At 35.7% G+C, this 22,142-nt stretch overlaps 1 protein-coding gene across 3 annotated transcripts in view; it reads right to left on the bottom strand.

Moving 5' to 3' along the window:
- The window catches only part of ADAMTS6 (ADAM metallopeptidase with thrombospondin type 1 motif 6), a 262,087-nt gene that overhangs the window by 158,122 nt on the left and 81,823 nt on the right, over window positions 1-22,142 (bottom strand). For all 3 annotated transcript variants that reach the window (XR_012495117.1, XM_074328899.1, XM_019743866.2), the window contains exon 8: window positions 993-1,036. Coding sequence is in view for 2 of the 3 variants with exons in the window: in XM_074328899.1 (XP_074185000.1) it covers window positions 993-1,036 (44 nt within the window). In the remaining variant the exon portion in view is untranslated. The remainder of the gene's footprint in view (window positions 1-992; window positions 1,037-22,142) is intronic.

Below are 22,142 nucleotides of genomic sequence, written 5' to 3'. Positions count from 1 at the left end.
TTAAACTCTAAAGAGATAATTCACTGAACTCCCCAGGAAGTTGGGTAATACCTTTTCTTCCACTTCTACTTTAATTTGATCTTCCCAAAATTCTTAAGAGGTGCATAGGAATAGATTTCATAATTATTCCCCTGACAGATAAGAAAATTGAGACTTGTTATAGAGAAACTACAGAATTCTGCTTCAGTTGCTTAACTTGTGAGTCTTTAATAAGTCTTAATGACACTAAAGAATTATCAAAGAAAAAAAGCTCCTGTTTCTTAAAATGACTCTAGTTGCTTAATAATTTAGTCTACTTGAAAGCTACCATTTCCTCCCAGCCATTTGTATTTGCAGTTAACTTTTACCAGTATGAAGTTACGCTCTGCAACAAAATGTGATTTTTTTAAATTCTAGAATACTACAGAAATGCTTTTTAAAATATAAATGATATTTGGGAAGCACAAGAAATACAGTCCTGTTCTTTCTCTCTACTACTGTTTGTAATATTTTACAAAATTTCTTTTTTTTTTTTGGTCAGGTACTAAAAATTTCCAATAATATCTTAATTTATGGGGATATACTATTGCCATCAAATTGCATCAAACAAAGCACTATTCTCACTGCCTCTTCCTTTAAGTATCTCCAAAGTTTGTTGTTGTTGTTGTTGTTGTTTTCTCCTTTTCTTTTGTAGCTTGAGATTTGAAGATGCTGTATTTGGAAAATACATTAGAGATGGATTATATGAATATGAGTGGAAATTTTTGATTTATCTTTATTGTTTGATGACTTTGAATCATCTTCTAAGTTGTTTTTAATCATCATTCTACTTGTTTCCTAGTAAGTCCTTTAATCATCATTCTACTTGTTTCCTACAAAGGTCAGATTTAACAATTTATAGGAATAATTTCAGATGTATCACAAAAGAAAATGACCAAATTAATAATAATGAGTAAAGCCAGTGGACCAAAGAGACAATCTGAACTATCCTCCCTTTATAAAAAAATACTTACCCAGTGTTCCACAGGGCTTATTTTTATAAGTGCAGATATCATATCTATAGAGGAGAAAAAAGAGAGATGAAATTTGTAATCTGATCAAATTCGTAAAATATTTTCATATATTCGTCACATTTCTTTCTTGGAGCTCTGGTTGTCAGACCACAATCAGTGCAATTATGAGCAGCCAGCTGGAGTGTTGGCATTTTCAGCACTCTGGGGGAACACCGCCGGCTGCACTACACTCGCAGCCTCTGGCTGGAAGCCAGTGGGACACCTGCCAGCAAGAAAATAAGGTTAAAGTGGATTTTTGTAATTGTGAGTTCCATAAAACCATCTACCTGACTGTTCTGACGCTAGAATAGCTTGTCTGCAGATTGCTACTGCTTCTGCAAACAGCAAACGGGTGGCTTTTTATTCCCAATGAAACTGCTGGGATATTTTCTTATTATAGCCAACAGACTGTATTTTATACTTCTGAGCTACAAACACTATTTGGAGTTCTTTCAACTCTAACACAAGTTCTTGTTTAAAACAACAAACAAACAAACAAAAAACAAAACAAAAACTAGTGCAATACAGCAATGGGAATGAAATTGATAGTTTTCCTAGTTGTATACCAGCAATTTAGTGTGGTTAAAACACAAATATGTTGGCTCAGTTGGCTACAGCGTGGAGCTGATAACACCAAGGTTGCCGGTTCGATCCCCACATGGGCCACTGTGAGCTGCGCCCTCCTTAACACACACACACACACACACACACACACACACACACAAATATGTTTAAGTGGTTTTCATAAACAGCTAAATAAATAGATCAATGGGACTTTCCTAATGTTGGCCAGACTTATCCTAGTGCTGTGTCGCATTACAACTTAATACAAATGATGGAGTCCATAAATATGCTGTATATTTTAAAACATACTACATTGAGAATGCTGAATCAATATTGATTTGAACATTTATTTTAAGCATTTTTATAATATTCTTGTAAACCAGTTTTTAAAACCAAACATATTAGGAGTTTCTAAAGTGAGAATAAAAAATAAACTTAAAAAGACTGAATATTTTTATTTGCCTATGACTCATTCTAGAAATAAAAAGCTTTTCAAGTAAAAAATAAAATTTCGCAAACTGCAGGAAAATCCAAGTTGTAAAAGCTCTCTTGTACTGTATATTACCATATTACTGGGGGAAGGGCTGCTAATTAATCCCCTAATCAATTCTTCATCTTTATCTTGTTCAAACTCTACAAATGTTGCTTCCTTACATTTGAAGAAAGGGATTTCTTCTCCTCTTGTGTAACTTTCTTTTCTGACCACTCACACACTCAACCTCTCTCTTTCTTGCAATTGGTAAACTACGTGATTGTACAATCTGGTACACTTTTGAACGTAAGACATACCATGTTTCCCCAAAAATAAGACCTAGCTGGACAATCAGCTCTAATGCATCTTTTGGAGCAAAAATTAATATAAGACCCGGTCTTATATTATAGTAAAATATAGTAATATATAAGACCCAGTCTTATAGCAAAATAAGACCGGGTCTTTTATTAATTTTTGCTCTAAAAGACGCATTAGAGCCGATTGTCCGGCTAGGTCTTATTTTTGGGGAAACATGGTAGAGAGGGTACTTGGTGTATTTACCAAAGCACCAGAAAGTATATTCTGGGTGTCACAATCAACTTATCCTGTGATCATAATATGTACGTAATACCTGTGATGTTACATAGACACAAACCATACCAGCAGTCTTCAAGAAAATGTAAATAAAGACTTCTCACAGGTAATGCAGATATAAATGTTGAAGTGGAATCTACTTCCAAATCTTCATCTCCCATATGTGCCCTTTCCTAAAACTCATCTGTCTGAGAATGTACCTGCAAGCCACCAGTTTTCCCTCCTTTTTGTCTTTCACAACCGCCGTTTCCAGTTTACTTCTCACCCACCCATCCCAAACCTTGTTGTGGTGTATTGCTCCCTGGGCATACAAGTCTCCAGAGCATATGCAAATGGGATAATTCAGGAACATGTTGATCTTGGGGATAATCTCTTATGAGCAAAGTAAGAAAAATTGAAGGGGATGATGCTTATTTCATCCTGGCAAGACTCTATGTCTTTCCACCAGTCTGTTGGACTGCTTATACATCTACCTCACAATTAGAATTCAGACATGATATGGTTGTCATGGAATGTATTAACGTGTTCATTTGATCTAAAAAATGAAGTCAGGCTTATTATTGACAAACAATAAGTCTGACATAACTAAGTAGTTTGGCAATGAGGGCTGATTTAGCCAATTAAATTATATGGTGAACATTTTTCATGCTTCAATGAAATAGGCAACTCCAAAGTTTTGACAAAATTTATTTAAAGCATATATACTACATACAATATGTTTTTCACTATAATCTCTGTAGCTACTTAGCTTATGATAAAAAGTATTTTAGATAGCAACTTTAAAATATGCAAAGTGGTACATAATTTTTCAAAATGATTTTAGGGAGCAAATTAAGCAAAAAGTTTAAAGATCACAAACAAATATAACTGGTATTTCCACCTCATAGCAGTCCTTTCTCCTCTCCTCTCATTGGTCTCATTTTGCCTACACCTTTTATGTTACACTTCTGATGAATATTATTCCCTTCTATCATGACTCCCCAGAATACCTTCAAAAGGCTAAAGCCATCAACAAATAATGCAAGCGAAAGCATGTTAGCCTAAGATAATTGTATTTGCATTTTCCTCAGTTTTCCCCAATCCTCTAACATACCTATAGAATCCTCTATAGGGTACTCTGTAGTCCAAAGGCATGCCATTCCCTCGTGGCTTTTGCATTCAATTCAATTCACACTTTATCCTCCTCTAGTCTATACTCAGAGAGTCCTCATTATGAGATATGCATTACTTTTAATACAAAATACCAAAGAGTAACATTTTTATATTCATTCTTTCATTTATGGATTTGCTGAACACCTATCATATGCCCAGGAGTAGTGCCATATACTAGAATCTAAAGATGACTAAGTAAGTTAGTTGTGGTCTATTTGGGAAAAGACACATAAGCAGGTAAGTTACAAAATAATGTGTAAAGATGATTAAGTAAATGTAAAAAAAAACTTAAACTTACATACAATAGAGCCAATACATGTTAGCTATTATAGTGATGATAGTTGCCACAGTTAAGTTATATATAAAATACCATGGAAATACAGAGGAAGGAGTGCTTCCACAGTAGAAAACTAGGAAATAGACTCATATAGGACATAATATCTGAAACATATTTTAAAGACTTAGCCAGATAAAATAGAAAAGTAAAGAAACGGGGTGGGAAGTGGGAGATGAGGGTAAGGAGGATCAAATATATGGTGATGGAAGGAGAACTGACTCTGGGTGCTGAACACACAATGGGATTTATAGATGATGTAATACAGAATTGTACACCTGAAATCTATGTAACTTTACTAACAATTGTCACCCCAATAAATCTAAAAAATAAACTTAAAAAAAAAAAAAGAAAGAAAGAAAAGTAAAGAAAGGCATTCCAGGCAGAGAACAGAATAATCAAAGGCACAGGGTCTGGAAAGGGTAAAGCATATGCAGGGAACTATGAGAAGTCCACAGAGGCTGAGTGGAACATTGACTGTATAGAATAAAATATCAGAAAATAAATTTAGAAAGTTGGTGTTGGGAGACAGATTATTACGTACTTTGTACACCAAACCTAATTTGTTTTTTCCTATAGGGAAAAGAAGCATCGAAAATAGTTTGCAAAGTAGGAAAAAATATTTTAAGTATGTTTATATGAGGGTGTATACAAATTAAGTTTGTATATAAATAAAAGCCTGGAAGGATAACAGTGGGTATCTAAGGAAGAAGTGGGAGAGTAGGGAGAGTATAATGATTTTCACTCTATTATATACATTTCTATATAACCAACGTTTAATTAGAAATTGTTTCAGCTATGCCTCGCTGATGATCAACACAAGAAATGATTGATAATTAGCCTAATGAATGTTTAATAAATACTGAAAATGTGTTTTTCATTAAAGGAAGAAATTAGTGGCATTCCAGACCTGTAGATTGGCTAGAATATTTCAGAGGCACTCCCCAATTCTGCATGAACACATACGAGGATCCAGCAAACTATGTAGGCTGTACATTTAGATAAAGCATCTGAGATTGGTCTTGTGTGTCCATTCATTGTTTTGGAGGATCATGGTGCCAGATGATAAATATAAGGGTAACAGAATTCTGCTTTAAAATATGTTCACACACCCATTGAGTTCATTTTTCACACAAAGTGTTGCCAGAGCACCTAAATAACAGACAGCTGGAATGTCAAGCTTACAAAAGAAAGAGCATGAACTATTTTGTACCTCCTTGTTTGTTTAATAAATATTTGTATGCTTAATGGAATTTGAGCTAAAACATCCCTTCATTATAACTGAGAGCAATGTTCACTCACCAACCCCTAAGGGTTTGCCTGGCCATACTAGCTTAGTTCAGTTTGAAACAATAGAAATTCCTGATTGATGGAAGGAAGAGTTGATATGGTTAACAAGAAAAATAATTTTATATTTGGCTATATCCATCAAGATACATACCTCTAAAAGATTATTCTTCTTCAGGCTATTCTTATAGTTATGAGTAGACTTTAGCCATGGCTTAAAAACTTTACAGAGTCCTACCCATGAATTGTAATATAGAATCAAGTTGTATTTATATCAAAATTGGGAATGATAAATCTAAAAAAACCTAAGTTTTTATTCAAGATAAACTTCCTCAACTTCAATACAGGACTGATTAATACAAATATTTTTCCAAACCTCGATTGTATGTGTTTGCTCAACACTGTATTACCTGTACATAATAAAATATTCATCATAAGTTCAAGGTAATCATTTGAGACATGTAAAAAATTAAAAATTGCTTTAATTCATTTACTTTTATATTTTTATAAACATATTATTCTTTCACATTTTGCTTTTTAATTTCTTTTTTGTGTGCTATTGATTCCGCCCATTCTCTCAATACTATCATTCCTTCTTTTTCATGTATGAATTTCTGATTCTTTCCTACAAACTATTCTTTGCTGTCAGTGCCATATTCTACAGATGATAAAAATCTTGAGAAGTTATCTAATTCAAGCCACATTACACTTAAACCAGGATTTCTCAGTCTTCTCACATCTTACTTTTAAACATCATTTATGAGGATTATATGGCATAATGTTGAAAAATGATGCTTAAAGGTAAGATGTGAGAAAACTGAGAGATGTATACAGGAGGTGAAAGAAGCTGGTTCATACTTGGCTTAATTCGAGAAATGGTTTCTTTCTCCTGACTTTCTCATTTTCACCTTACATCACATTAACCCTATATCCTATCAACTTTCTCTGCCATACTATGGTTTTGCCTGATTTTCCTCCAGACCTGTGCCAGTTCAGAAAAAAACTGCGAAGAAAAATAATGCAAGGATTCTTGCTTTACCCCAAAGATATAGTTGGTGTGCTTTTAGGACTTATCTTGCTGCCATAAGATTTGAAAACAAAAGAGACTAAGTAAAAGGAGTTCCCCATTGCCTGCTCTCAGCCACCTTTAAACAAATCAGTCTCTACTAAATCTTGACCATCCCAGACGTGGCAGGAGTCCCTAAACTTTGGCCTTTGGTCTAAACTTAGGCTGGGCTAAAAAGTATACCAGAGTCCTAAGACAGGGCAGAAAAGCTGAAATATGATTAGAAAAGGTTTCTGGATTCTGAATTTAGATAGAAAAACACCACCTTGTCACTGTAGTACTTGTTTTATTTTCTTTTCATGAAAGAATAATAAAGGCCTCTGGGCAGATAAAAAAATGCTAAGAAATGTGATCTTAGGAATCCACATAAAGCCAGGCACCTAAAGGAAATAAGAGTTCTGTTTTGGGATAAGTAGATGAATGTATACATTGTCATTCCCTTATCCTAAATTCTCAAGGTAGGACTGATTGAGCAAGATCAAAACCAAAGAGGTTGGCTGAATATCTGTTACTATAATATTAATATACTTTTCTGCCGTGACTACTTTCAACTCTTTAATCTCCTAATCGTTTTTGGCTAGGCATGGCTATCAGAAGAAACTGACCAAAACATACGATTAAGTTCCATTTCAAGATCTGCAAAACATAGCACTACCTTACAATGATGAAATACCTGGATGGGTTCTTAAAACCTTTTCCAAAAACTACATTCCATTCTTATGCAAGAGCAATAGTCTTTGCAAAGAAGCATTCCTTTCAGTGATTTAGTTTTGAAATGGAATAAATCAAAATCTAAACTTTGAGACTCATTTGTTTAACACTGAGTCACTGATTTACTTCCAAACAGAATGTCCTGGGTACTGTGCTGTCTCATTTCGTTCTCTTAGATGTGGTGGTGAAAGCCAAGTGATAGTGACACAGCGATTTTCTGCTTTCTTAAACTCACTGAGGCACCAGCATTATAAAACTGATTTCAGTTATAAAAACAATTGTAATAAAATAACACAGAGAAAAAATTACTTTAACACAATGCACGCAAGAATGTACACAACTTTTTATGACAAATGAAAAAGATTACAAGACGACTTATGTTCGTTTGGGCTGCTGTGACAACATACTGTAGACTGGGTGGTTAAAATGACAGACAGGTAGTTCTCACAGTTCTGGAGGCTGGGAAGTCCAAGATCAAGGTGCTGGCAGATTTGGTGTCAGGTGAGGGCCTGCTTTCTAGGTTATAGACAGGCAACTTCTCCTTGTGTACTCACATGGCCTTTTGTTGGTGCTTGCTCATGAAGAGAGAGAAAGCTCTAGTGTCTCTTCCTCATCTCATAAGGGCATTAATCCCATTATAAGTGTCCACCATTCTGACCTCATCTAAAACTAAGTATCACCCAAAGGCCCCACCTCCAATTACAAACACATTGGGGATTAGGACTTCAACACTGGAATTTTCGGGGGTAGGAAACAAATGTTCAGTCCATAAAATTTCACCTTTGCCCCCCAAATTCATGTCTTTCTTGCCTGCAAAATACATTTATTCCATGCCAACAATCACAGAAATCTTAACTCAGTCCAGCATCAACTCTAAAGTCCAGAGTCTCATCTAAATACCATCGAAATCAGATATGCATGAGACTCCAGGTATAATTCATCCTGAGGCAAAATTCCTTTTCGGCTGTGAAACCCCAAAAAGCTATGTATTTCCAAAACCAAATGGAGGGACAGGCATTTAATACACATTCCCATTCCAAAAGGGAGAAATCAGAAGGAACAAAGGGCAATGGATCCCCAAGTAAATCCAAACCCTAGCATGGCAAATTCCAGTAGATCTTAAGGCTTGAGAATAATCCTCTTTGGGTGATGTGCTGCCCTCTGGACCCTCTGCAGTAGGGACGTCACCCCATGCCTTTAGCTAGGCAGAGCACTGCCCACGTGACTGTCTGCAAAGGCCATCCCAGGCAGCTCTCCTGTTCTTAGAAACCAAGGTGGAGGCAGTCTTGCTTCCCAGGCCATGCACGCTGCACCTGGGGTGGGAGTAAGCAGGCCCAGAGATCATCTCTGAATTGCCTTGTTTTGAAGATGTAACATGTTCACAGCCTTCCTTCATTCCCTTTTACTATGTCCTCTGCATTAGTCCCAGGTGGCAATATTTCTCCTGGTATAATCTTATCTCCACTGCTGGCTCTGCTGAGATGGCTGATTACGTCTGCAGTTCACACCCACACGAATCTCCTCATGAAAGGGTCAGTCGGCCATATCCTTACTGTTCTCTTCTGAATATGCTTCCTCACCTTTTATAATATGGACAGGCTGAGAATTTTCCGAATCTTGAAGTTCCAGTTCCTTTTTGATCAATTCCTTCTTCAATACATTTCTCTTTCCACATTTTTACTATAAGTAGTCAGAAAGAACCAAGCTGCTCCTTCAACTTTGCTTAGAAATCTCCTCAGCTAAGTATCCAACTTTATCACTCACAAGTTCTACCTTCCACAAAACACTAGAATATGAACGTAATTCAGCCAAGTTCTTTGCCAGTTTATAACAAGAACCACCTTTTCTCTAGGGTTTCCAGGAGGAAATTCCCGCTCGTTCTCAGGAATTTTTTTCCACTTTCCCATTTCCTAATCCCGAGATATAAACTGTTTTCTGTTCTCCACAATGGATCGTTTCCACAAAGTGATGGACGATATTGCCAACCACTTGGGTTCAAGGAGCTGATTTTCCCGATTTCCTGACCAACTTTTCTCGGGATTCGGGAACGGGAAAGTGAAAAAAATTCCTGAGAACGGGCGGGAATTCCCACCTGAAAACCCTACTTTTCTCTATCGTCTGACAACATATTCCTAGTTTCTGACCGAGACATCACCAAAATGGCCGTTATCATCCATATTTCTACACAAACATTCTGTTCACAATTATTTATTTATTCCATTAGAAGATGAAAGCTTTTTCTGCAACTCTCCTCTTTTCTTTTTGAGCTCTCACCAGAATTGTCTTTAAAAGTCCCATCCAGGCAATTCTGGCTTCTTCTAGCATGCACCTCAAAATTCTTCCAGCCCCTACTCATTACCAAGTTCCGAAGTTTCCCATTTTTAGGTATTTGCTACAGCAGCACCCAACTTCTTAGTACCAATGGCTGAATTAGTCACCTTTGACATCTACCACAAAATACCATAGACTGTGTGGCTTAAACAACAATTTATTTCTCATCATTCTGGAAGTCCAAAATCAAGATACTGGCAGGTGTGTGGTGTCTGGTGAAAGGCCGCTGCCGGACTTACTGACAGCCACCTTTGTGCTATATCCTAACAGGGTGGAAAATGAGGGTTCCGGTCTTGTTCTCTTCGTAGAAGGGCACTAATTCCATTAGGGGTTTCCACCGTCATGACCTCATCTAAATCTAATTACCTCTTAAAGGCCCTACATCCTAATATCATCACACTGGGGGTTAAGGTTTCAACATACAGATTTTAGAGGGACACAACCATTCAGTCCATAACACCACTTTACACAGTTAATTTGGTTAAGTTTATGTACCTCATTTCACAGGTTACATCTTTAATAACATTCATCTCTTTATCTGAATGACATTTATTACCTGAAGAAAGTTACTTGCTGATATTTTTGAATGCCTAAAACCTAAGACTAACCATATGTATACTATCTAATGAGGCAACATTATTTATTATTATGTAAACATTTTATACAATAGTTCTCAAGATATGTCATGGTTATTTGCTTAATAAATACTGGGATACTTTTAGCTACTAATTCCTAACATATGTTAGAGGCTGCCCATGATTTTGTTCATGGAATAAATTAAAGATTTACCATTAGTTTGTAAAATACCTTGGTGGCTATTCACATCATAACATGAATTTTCCATTCATTCTAGTAGGGATTTTCTATTGGGAAACATAGAGATAGTTAGCCAGCAATGTCTTTTGCCCTTGCAAAATTGTCCCCAAACTACTGGAAAAGATTGAGACTTTCACATCTAAGTTAAAAAGCCTACCAATATGGGGTTGTCACCCCTTTGCAATCATCAGTTCAACAGATTACTTATTACATTTGTCCTCTGGGCCTTTTCTCATTACTATTTCAGTCTTTTTCCATTTCCTCATTAACCAAATAATTTATTATTTGCTTTGTCACGAAATCATACTATATTTATTTATAATGTATACATTGTTACTATATTTTCACACATCACAAAAATGTAATATTACATGGTTTGTCTCCTCCTTCTTAGTTACCAATATATTTTGAAGAGCTACGTCAGTTATGACATATGCAAATTCCATTGTATGGATGTAGCAAAATTTATTTAAACAATTCCCTATTGTTGAAAACTTAAAGTGTCTCCAAGTTTTCTGATACAAACTTAAACACAATGACTATCACTATATCTTTGCAGATCTGTCTGATAATTTTTCTATTATAAATTCCTAGAAGTGAAACACATTTAAGGATTATCATTCATTCATATTGTCATGATCTCACCCCTGCCCACTTCTCTAGCCTTATGTCCACCTCTATCCCCTCTTTGCAAACTCAAGCCATATTTGCCTTCTTTTTGATTCCTAAACATGCTATGTTTCCTCCCATTTCATGCACTTTGAACTTGCTACTCCCTCCATCTGAAACTTTCCTACAGATTCCTAGATTACTCCTACTAATCTTTTGATCCTAGGTCAATGCACTTCCTGAGAGAAATCTTCCCTGATTCGATGAGGTTCCCCTAATAAACACTTGTTGAGCTCCCAAATTTTTTTCCTTCATAACTCTTAAAAACAGATTGGTAATTTCATGTACATGTCTTTCCCACTAGATTGCAAAATCTTTGAGATTAGGGACTGATGTGTTTTGCTCACTACTGTATGCCAGCACCCAGCACAATCCCTGGAGCACAGTAGGTATTCAGTGTTTACAGAACGAATGCCCTCTAAAAAGGCTGTTATCTATTTATGCTTCCACAAGCCCACTTCCCAATACCTTTGTCAACAGTTAGTAGAAAGAAAGTTATTTTTAAGGTATCAAAACACAGTTGGATAATGAAATTTCTGTGTGTTTGTCAGGAAAGCAAAAAATATTTAAAGGCATATTTAATACAGTGTTGCCTTGAAAAGCAGATAATGGAATAGGTTTGACCCATTAAAAATTTGTCTACTAAAAGATTCGCTCATTTTAATGGATCAAAAAATTAAGCCAGTTTTCAACAAATATTTACTGAGAGCTTATCATGTGTCGGGGTAGGGAAAAACATGTACAAGACTAACATACCCCTCATCTTAAGAAGCTTAGAAACTTTTCTAAGATCAGTAAAGATATAATCAGGCATTACCAGAAAGAGAAAGCATTTTCACACTTTTCTACCACTGGAGTACAATTTATTGGACTGAAGTTGGTCATTTTAGAGTTATTTTTTTGTGCCTTCCTTTTCCTTTGTTCTTTCACATGAACTGGATAATTTTTCTTCAGTGTAGATATATTCATCCTTTCACTTCCAACCCTACTTACAACTTCTTAATTTATATCCTTAATTTATATCCTTAAGTATTTCTTATTGGGATGAATGCAAGTATCTTTTATCCAACTGTATCTCTTATATATAGCTTATTATTCTTAAAGCATAGCTCTGCTCATGCCATTCTCTCATTCAAAACTGCAGTTGTCTCCAAAAATCTAAACTCTTTAGCTTGGAGCTCAAGACAGCTCAAAATCTAGCTTACTTCTCCCTAGATATGTCTTCTACTCTAATTTGACTATATACTCACCACTTGTTAAGAAGATCTTAATCTTTCCTGTATCCATGCCTTGTTCATGCAATATCCTCCTGCTATTTCTACTGTAAAATTCTAAGCATCATTTAAGCTCAGTTCAAAGACCTCATCTTTCATGAAAACTGAAGTGATCTATCCCTTCTCTAATTATCACAGCATTCATGTGTTTCACATTCAATTACTCACATAAGACTCATTTTCCTCCCAAATACCATCAGCAGTATTGAGGGTATATAATAATATCTTCCCATCACTAGAGGAGGAAGAGGAGGGGAAGAAGAGGAAGTATACTAAATTCACCTAATTAATAAATACCACCCTGAAAAATATATTGTCTTCTTATGGAGTAAGTAACAAGAATCCCAATATTCCCTTACAGTTGGATGAACAAGCACACCATGTATTTTTAATATTAAAATATTTACAACAATTACAGCACCTAGAACAAAACTATATAAAATTTTTGAATAAAAAATTTTTTCTAAAAAATAATTACCAGGTTATTCTTTGCTTCGAAAACAAATTACCCCCTATAAAGAATACAACTTCCTCAGGCCAGTCCGGTGGCTCAGGTGGTTGAGCAGCCAACTGACGACCAACTGCCTCAGCCGGGGGGAGCGCAAGGCTCATAATACCAGCATGGGCCAGAGAGCTGTGTCCTACACAACTAGACTGAGAAACAATGGCTTGAACAGGGGGGAGGAGAGGGGTAAAAGAAGGGGGGAAAAAAGGAAAAAGAAAAGAATACAACTTCCTCCAGTATTAAGAAAAAAACTACATTTAACATCAACATGTAATGGAAATGCTTTATAGGCAATGAAAAAATCATCAGTCATTTTATATTATTTATAATATAAGGACAGTTTATACAAATAACTTTACTTACTACATTTAAAATTTTTTTTCTAAAATTTTACTATAGCATCTTTTTAGTTTTACAGAACATGGCAGACCACAACAGCTCTTTGCCTTAAAATAAAGTACACAGCTTATTTTGTCTTCTTGCTCAAAAACCTCAAAACCAACAAAGCTATTTAAAGCAAAAAAGGAAAAGCATAATATACATGTAGCACATTGCTCAATAGGGAGAAGAATTTTTCTATTGTTAGTATACAGGCTTTTTAAATCTAGCCACAAACAACCAGTAGTCTGGTTTAGTTAGGCAGTACTTTGGTAGTTGATTTGCAAAGATAAATAATTTTTATTTATGGTCAAACTATTTAACAACATTGATTGTGAAAGCCTGGCTGCATTTTAAAATTGCATATGAAAGGGTTACTCTTAGAAAAAAACAACACCACAGCACTTTATCATTTGTAAATATGTATATAAAAGTTAACATTTTAAATAAAAATATATTTAAACCTCAACATAATCCTTTCTCTTTTTTACTGATATTTAGCATCAATCCTATTAATGAGCAACAACTGTCATTTGTCTTCTAAAGTGTGGTCTAGTTAAATGAAAGTAGGGGAAGAGGTCATATTGACTACCCTTCTGATTTAATGCAACTTTATACTACACTGTCTATTTAACAGAATTGACTACAACTCAAATTACATCACCTCTATCAAGTCAACCAGATACACTTTCTACAAGGATTGATCATAAGTCATAATTTAGCAATCAACTGTTAATTTTTCTCAGTCAGAAAACATTTTTTAAAATGTAGGTCTACCTGATGAGGTACTAGAATGATAAATGCTTCAAATGCCCTTTGAGCAGTTTGAGGTTATCAATGAGGATCTACAGTGTTAGAAAAGATTTCACATGCCTGAGAGGCACTTACTCTAACATTAAGTGTAAAATTTTCCTCCTATCTAATCTAAATCCATCATGCTGCAGGTTAATTTGATTACTTTTTGTTTGACCTTCAGAGAAGATTCAGAACATCTGGTCTCTAACTTTTATACGCAAATTAAATACCTCTAAATCTTTTCTTCTCTGCAACAATAATAATCTCTACTACTTAAAAATTTTTCTTTTAGGTTTCTTTTTCAACCCTTTAATCATCTCTGTGGTCCTCCTCTGAACTTTCTCCAAGTTCACCATGTCCTTTAGTGGTAGAGCCCAGAACCAGCAACAATGCTCTCATAAGGGTCTGACCAGTGGCAAGTACAATGAGAAGGTCATCTCAAGTTTCCTACATTCTTCATTCTTATTTATATGACTTTGTACTTTGTTGGCTTTAACCAAAACACTGCATTGTTAACTCACACTAATCTTATTATTCCTTTACTGCTCAGGGGCTTTCCAATTCACTTAAATATAGTCCGTTATTTATCCTCTGGAGTCTACACTATTTTTCTTCTCTAAACATATTGCATTGTATTTGTCTGCCATTATACGTCCTTATCCTAGTATCTAGTCAATATTCCAATTTGTTAAATAATTTTAGTCTAACAAAAATAATAAGGTGACATAAGGCTTTGATTCCTCTTATATTGCTCTCCAATTCAAATTGCAAATAATTTATTAAGTATATTAGAACATTTAATCATTACAGGTCTACTAAGAAAGGTTTAAGTGCTCTAAAAAACTGGGTGCCAGAATTCATCACCCTCTGAAAAAAAAGTATGATTGTGGAGGTCTTGCTAAATTTGCTCCATCACCTTCAGGTCCCAGCCAAATACTGGCAGTCTCGCGGGGTAAAGGGTATAAGGTATAAAAACCCAACATGCTTTCATAACTTCATAAAGTCTCAAAGCGTTAGATTAAAAGTTCCCAATATACTGACCAGTTTTCTTTGCAGAAAACAATGAAAAGCTTGGAGGATCACAACACAGTATAACTATCTGGGTTACCTTGCCCTACTAGGCCTTCTGTGCTGTTAATAACTGAACAAGATTTGTTTGAATAAGTTTACTGATAAATATCAAAAAAGCATTTTCAGAATGCCCTCATTATATGTCGAGCTATGCCAGATAAAATACCAAGAAAATTAAACTGACCTGGTTTCTACTGTGTAGGAACTAGACACTTAAACAACTGACTAACATGAAAGTATGTATAGCCAGACAGGATCCATCAAGTCATCTATTGCTAACCCACATACATGAATTATATATCGTATATAGTTCAAGAGCAAATGCACTTAAGAGCTGTAAGACAAGGATCAGTATTTAATTGCTACGGAGAAGAAAAGTAACGATGGTGTTTGTTCTACGCTCCATATGAACAAAGCTGTTTCAGCCAGCTTTTTAAAATATCTGGTCAGCACTTACATTGTTCTCTGCAAGGTGTAGAAACAAAAGATGCTTATATGTGATAAAATAAGAAACAAAGGTGTATTGTTTAAATTTTAAATGGTAACCAAAAGAGGAAATGATTATATTTCATTTATATTTAAAATGATTAAATATATTAGAAAGACAAGGATACAGTCAGTGGTTTAAATCAGCTAAATTATTATCCACAAGAGAAGCAAATAAAAGAAAATATATAAAATGGATAAATCAAAAAACTATTGTAAAATCATATTAATTTAGAGATAGAGCACTAACTTCCAGAAATAACAGTAGGGAAGGGATGGGGAAAGAGACTTTTGTTTATTAACCTAATAGTATATTATTTTGGTATTTAAAAAACTTAACAATAACAACCAAAACAACCAACCTGTTCTACACAAGGTTGTTTAAAACACAATCCATGGCCAAAAGAAATTTAGAATAGATTAGGCGACAACAATACCAATAAATAATAATATAAGACAGAGTATTCAATAATCATAGGGGACCATTAATGGTTTTTGTTAGTCTAAAATAATGTGCAGGATGCCTCCCGGCATATACATAGTTGTTCTTCTCTTATAATCCACTTGAGTATATATGAAACTTAAGATCTCTTATCTTGAGTCCACTTGCAGTTATAAGGAAGGGTAACGATGCCATTCTCAGTTGCAGAATACTGTTTTCAAATAATCATAATGATAATATTACACTCACAAAAAACTCAGACTAGTCATCATACTCTGTAAGGCTTAAATGATCCGGTCTTGCCTACTTCTCCAGCACTATGTTCCTTCTCACTCACTTGAACTGACCACACGGACCTACATTCTTCCCCAAATATGCAAGGCTTATTTCAACCTGAGGACTCATCCCTAGATCTTCACATGAATGAATGAAACTTACCTTATTAATATATACTTGCATTCCATAATCAGTGCCATAGTAATAACAGGCTTAACATTATACTGTTCTGTACACTGCATGTGTTGGCTTAAAACATTGTTAGTATTTTAAAAACAATTTAAAATATATGCCATTTGTACAGTGTTAATAGTTCCCATTGAAATTTTCTCATTTAGACCTCATAACTACGTCCATGGTGTAGGAAGCAAAATGGTATTATTTCCATTCTATGATTAAGCAAACTGAGATTTACAGAAGTTAAATAACTATGGGATTCTAACCCACCAATTTTGAAAAATAATTTATTGCCATTATCGTTTCTTGAGGGTGACAGTGGAAAGTTTTACATTTGGGAGGGAGGACATTTGAAGATTCTTATCCCCAATATTTGAATCACTACGGAGCACTGAGTAAACATGATCTCTCACTATTCTTTAGTCCCTAGTTAAACAAAATGACTGTGATACTGCCAATGGATAACACTTGGAAAATGCTTAAATATTCTCAGATTAAAAAGTGTGATGTTACTCAACAAATTCTGTGTGTGTGTGTGTGTGTGTGTGTTCATTCATTTATTCAACAAATAATTAATGAGAACCTACCATGTGCTGGGAATTGTTCTAAGTTCTATGAATACAGCAGTGAAAAAGATATATATATAGTTTATATTTCTTTGCCTCTTTACTTCTAAAGGGAGTTAGTCTCCCTACAACAAATTTGGGTAATGTAAATTTTAGTAAATATTGATACTATAGCAATAATATGTACAAAAAAAACCACCTCAAAATATATATAGAAGAGTATTTAAATCTTTTCTTTCAATAGATTCTTGAAAGAAAATAAGTAATTAAATAATGTTGATTTATTTCTCACTGAAAAAAACACCTAATAGGGAATATTAAGACACTAAATATTTAATTTTAATCAACTAATGCATGTCAGACATTTTACCAAAATTCTTTTGAGCACCTACAATATACTAGGAAATATATTAAAGATATTCTGATTTCAGGTCAAAATGGTAGAATTGGTAAATGCTGAGCTTGCCTCCTCTCACAACCACCAAAATTATAACTAATTTACAGATCAACTATCATTGAGAATCACCTGAAGTCTAACTGAACAGAAATCCTACAACTAAGGACACAGAGAAGAAACCACCTTGAGAATGGTAGGAAGGACAGAGTCACCCAAGGGCTGGTCCCACACTCACGAGTGGTGGCTACAAATCAGGAGGAATATATTGGCTACAAAGGTCCCCCAGAGGAGCGAGGGGTCACAGCCCAAACCAGGCTCCCCAGTCCAGGGTTCCAGTGCCAGGAAGAAAAGTCCCCACAACTTCTGGCTGTGAAAACCAGGGAGATTATGGCAGAGAGAGACAAAAGGATGCTGGAGTCCCACACACTCCTCTTAAAGGGACTGCACAAGGACTTACTCACTGACAGACTCACTCTCTTAGAGCTCAGCACTTGGGCAGCAGCTGGAAAGCAACTAGGAACATAGAGGAAAGACCTGAATTGTCTGGCTTCAAGATGAGCGCTGGAGAGGCAGCTTTCTTGCGGACAGAAGTGCTGGCAGAGCCATTATTTCTGTGTTGAGCCCTACTGCCTCCCAGTATGCAGACACAGGCTGCAATGTCTGAGGGTCCATCAACTGGCTGATGCCATTCATTCACCCAGCCATTGTAATTCTGAGACCACATCCCACCCAACTTGTGGGCCCACCAAAGCCGCTTCCAGTGGCTTTTTCGTACAAACTGACTGCCTTGGCTCATGCTCCAGACTTTCTTAAAATTTCTCAAAGTTTCACAAAACCCAAACAAGCAGCATCTGGCCTCAGCATGCCCCATACCTCTTGCTGAGCAACCCAAGCCCGGCACTAGCAGCAGCTGGCCTTGGTTCACGGCTTGGCCTCTCCCAGGCACCTCCACACCCAGTACAGGTGGCTGCCATCTGCAAATTGCTTTATGGCTCATGCCAGGTGGCCCTAGGCAGGGCACAAGCTGCAGCTGAACTTGGCTGGGAGAGGGCTCCTCTCAAGAGGCTCCAGGGCCAGCATACCTGATGGCCAGCTTCAGACTGAGCTGGAGCACCACACAGCTACCTTCACAGCTGAAACACACAAAGGGCAGAATAGGCAGCACCAGAGCCCTACTAATGTGAGTCCTGCTACATTGGGTCAGTCCCAGCATAGCAGCTCCTCCTCTGTAGTCATACCGAGTCCTCATAACCAATCAGCCCAATGGTCTATCCCTCATACTGAGGTACAAACAGAAATCAAGGCTCAATTACAAGAGGAGGGCATATACAACCCACACAAGGACATCTGGAACACCTGGCTCAGGTGACCAGGGAGACTGTGCCACCAGGCCCTACAGGACACCTGCTACATGAGGCCACTCTATTAAGACTAGGAGACATAGCAGCATTACCTAATACACAGAAACAAACACAGGGAGTCAGCCAAAAATGGGAGACAAAGAAACATGTCTAAAATGAGGGAACAGAACAAAGCTCCAGAAAAAGAACTAAACAAAATGGAGACAATCTATCAGATGCAGAGTTCCAAATGCTAGTTATAAGGATGCTCAAAGATCTCAGGGAGAACTTCAACAAAGAGATAAAAAACATAAAAATGGAGATAGAAGATATAAAAAAGAACCAGTCAGAAATAAAGACTACAATAATGGAAATGAAGAATATATTATAGGAAATCAACAGTAGATTAGAGGAAGCAGAGGACTGAATCAGTGATTTAGAAGATCAGGTAGCAGAAAATACCCAAAGGGCCTCTGGCACAACATCATGTGTACCAACATTTGCATCAGTGGGTTACCAGAAGAAGAGAGAGAGCAAGAAATTGAAAGCCTATTTGAAGAAATAATGAAAGAAAACTTCCCTAACCTGGTGAAGGAAATAGACATACAAGCCCAGGAAGTTCAGAGAGTCCCAAATAAGATGAACCCAAAGAGGCCCACACCAAGACACATCATAATTATAATTCCAAAGGTTAAAGGCAAAGAGAAAATCTTAAAAGCAGCAAGAGAAAAGCAGTTAGTTACCTACAAGGGGCCCCATAACACTGACAGCTGATTCCTCAACAGAAAGTTTATAGGCCAGAAAGACTGGCACAAAATATTCAGTGTTGAAAAGTATGGACGTACAACCAAGACTACTCTACCCAGCAAAGCTATCATTTAGAATTGAAGGAGAGAAAAAGAGCTTCCCAGATAAGAAAAAGCTACAGTAGTTAGTTCATCAACACCAAATCAACACACAACACATCAACACACAAAGAAATGTTCCAGGGACTTCTTTAAGAAAGAAGGAGAATATCAAAAATACGAATAATAAAATGGCAATAACTATATATTTATCAACAATTACCTTAAATGTAAATGGATTAAATGCTACAATTAAAAGATAGAGGGTGTCTGAATGGATAACAAGGCAAGACCTTTACATATGCTGCCTACAAGGGATTCATTTCAGAATGAAAGACACACAGAGACCCAAAGTAAATGGATGGAAAAAGATATTTCATCCAAATGTAAATGGAAAAAAAAGAAGAAGAAGAAGCTAGACCAGACAAAATATTTACACCAGACAAAACAGACTTTAAAACAAAGGCTATAACAAAAGACAAGGACACAGTAATTTTACTTCTGGGTATTTAACTGAAAAACCCAAACACTACTTTGAAGGGACTTGTTCATCTATATGTTCATTGCAGTATTATTTACAATAGCCAAGATATGGAGGCAACCTAGGTATCCATTATGGATGAATGGGTAAAGAAGAGGTGGTACATATATACAATGGAATATTAATTAGCCATAAAAAAGGAATGAAATCTTGCCATCTACAACAACATGGAAGGACCTTGAGGGTATTGTGCAGAGTGGAGTAAGTCAGACAGAGAAAGACAAAGTCATATGATTTCATGCATATGTGGAACCTAAAGGACAAAATAAACAAACAAAACAGAAACAAACTCATCAATACAGAGAACATTTTAATGGCTGCCAGATAGTAGGGAGGTTTGGGGGAATGGCTGAAAAGAAGGCCAGGATTAAGTACGAATGGGTAGATACAAAACAGTCATGGGGATTTAGTGTAGCATAAGGAATATAGTCAATAATATTGTTAGAGCCATGTATGGTGTCAGGTGGGTACTAGATTTATTGGGGTGACCACTTCATAAGTTATATAAATGTCTAATTACTATGTGGTACACCTGAAACAAACATATTACTGTATGTCATCTGTAATTGAAAAATAAAACAATTATTTAAAAAATAATAAAGACATTCTAAATTTTGATGAAAATGTTTTATCCCTATATGTGAGATAAGTAAGAAATTTTATGCTACTTATGACTAATGTATACAAGTTCACTGTTCTTTTATGACTGGTTTCAAATGCAAAGTTAATTGCTTCTTCCATACATGTTCTAATTTTCTTTCCCCTTATCTCTTCTACTTTCTTTCTATACAAATATGATAAATCGAAGATTCATCTTATTTAGGAAGCATTTTCTGTTGACTCTTGTTGATCTCTCTTTAGAGCTCCAGCTGCACTCAAATTATTGATTAATTATATATTGCCTCATATTTTTGTTGTTCTTTTTCAAGTTATCTCTGCAACTAGTTTGTAAGCCTATTGAGAGCAAAGGCAATAGTTTCTACTACTGTATCTTCCTAAGAGGGTTCTAACATAGATTCTAGTTCTAGAACCATCCTACTCCCCATCTACTTGTATAACTTGTTTTCTCATCTATAAAATTGGGGAAATAACAGTAACTATAGCTCCTAGAATTGCATTATGGATAAACTTAGGTACTGCATATATACTGCGCATTTTTAGCTCAATAAATGCTTAATAAATGTTATCGATATTTTAATTATTGTTGCTTTTGTGAACAATATTTGTGAACTAATTGATTAGGTTAATCCCACTCAGTAGTTAATGGGAATTGGTCTTTTGCAATTATGTTTGATAATACTAGTAACTTGGTTTTTTCTTTCATCTGTATATTAAAACTTAAGCACAAATTCTAAATTTCACACCAGTAAACTTCATAATATAGAAATAACAACAACTCTTTTACTAAAGATTATGAAGCAATTAAAATTATCCTACTTTCTGTAGATTCCCACTGAAAGATGATATTTATAGTATTATAATGTAACTAATTGAAAGTTGAGAACTGCCTCACAGTTTATTCTGAATCTTCAACAAGGCTTTCCTTGGAGGTTGCTAACCTAAAAACTTATTAGTCCTAATGTAGTTAAGATAAATGAAGTGTCAGTAAAGGTTTTGCGGCAAGTATGAAGGCCTATTTGGCTGGTAAATTTTCTCCATCTGCCAATTTAAAAACTCCTCAACCTTTCTTCCAAAAACACTATTCTTTTAGTTTTGGGAGCACTGTAAAAGTAGTCAACTTTTTAAAAGAATAGTTATAAATCAAATTCGAAATCCCCAAAGTGCTCTTGCTGTTTGTTGGCCAAATCTAGTATATCTTCTAATTTTTTCCTCTCATTCCTTGCCACTCACATTGCTTCCAAAACTGAAAATTTTTCTGACCAAAAGTCCTGATGGCCACTCTTGTGGATTCATCATAATCCAAGGGTGTGTAGCAACGTGAAGTGGTGATGTTCTGTCACAAAATCATCGTAATTGATGTGAATATCAACATATTATGTGAAATGAATCATTGTGTGAATG

This window comes from Rhinolophus sinicus, linkage group LG03, assembly GCF_036562045.2.
Source record: "Rhinolophus sinicus isolate RSC01 linkage group LG03, ASM3656204v1, whole genome shotgun sequence".
NCBI classification, from domain to species: Eukaryota; Metazoa; Chordata; class Mammalia; order Chiroptera; family Rhinolophidae; genus Rhinolophus; species Rhinolophus sinicus.
The sequence above is the reverse complement of the archived record's forward strand: the minus strand, read 5'-3'. Positions and strand labels throughout refer to the sequence as shown.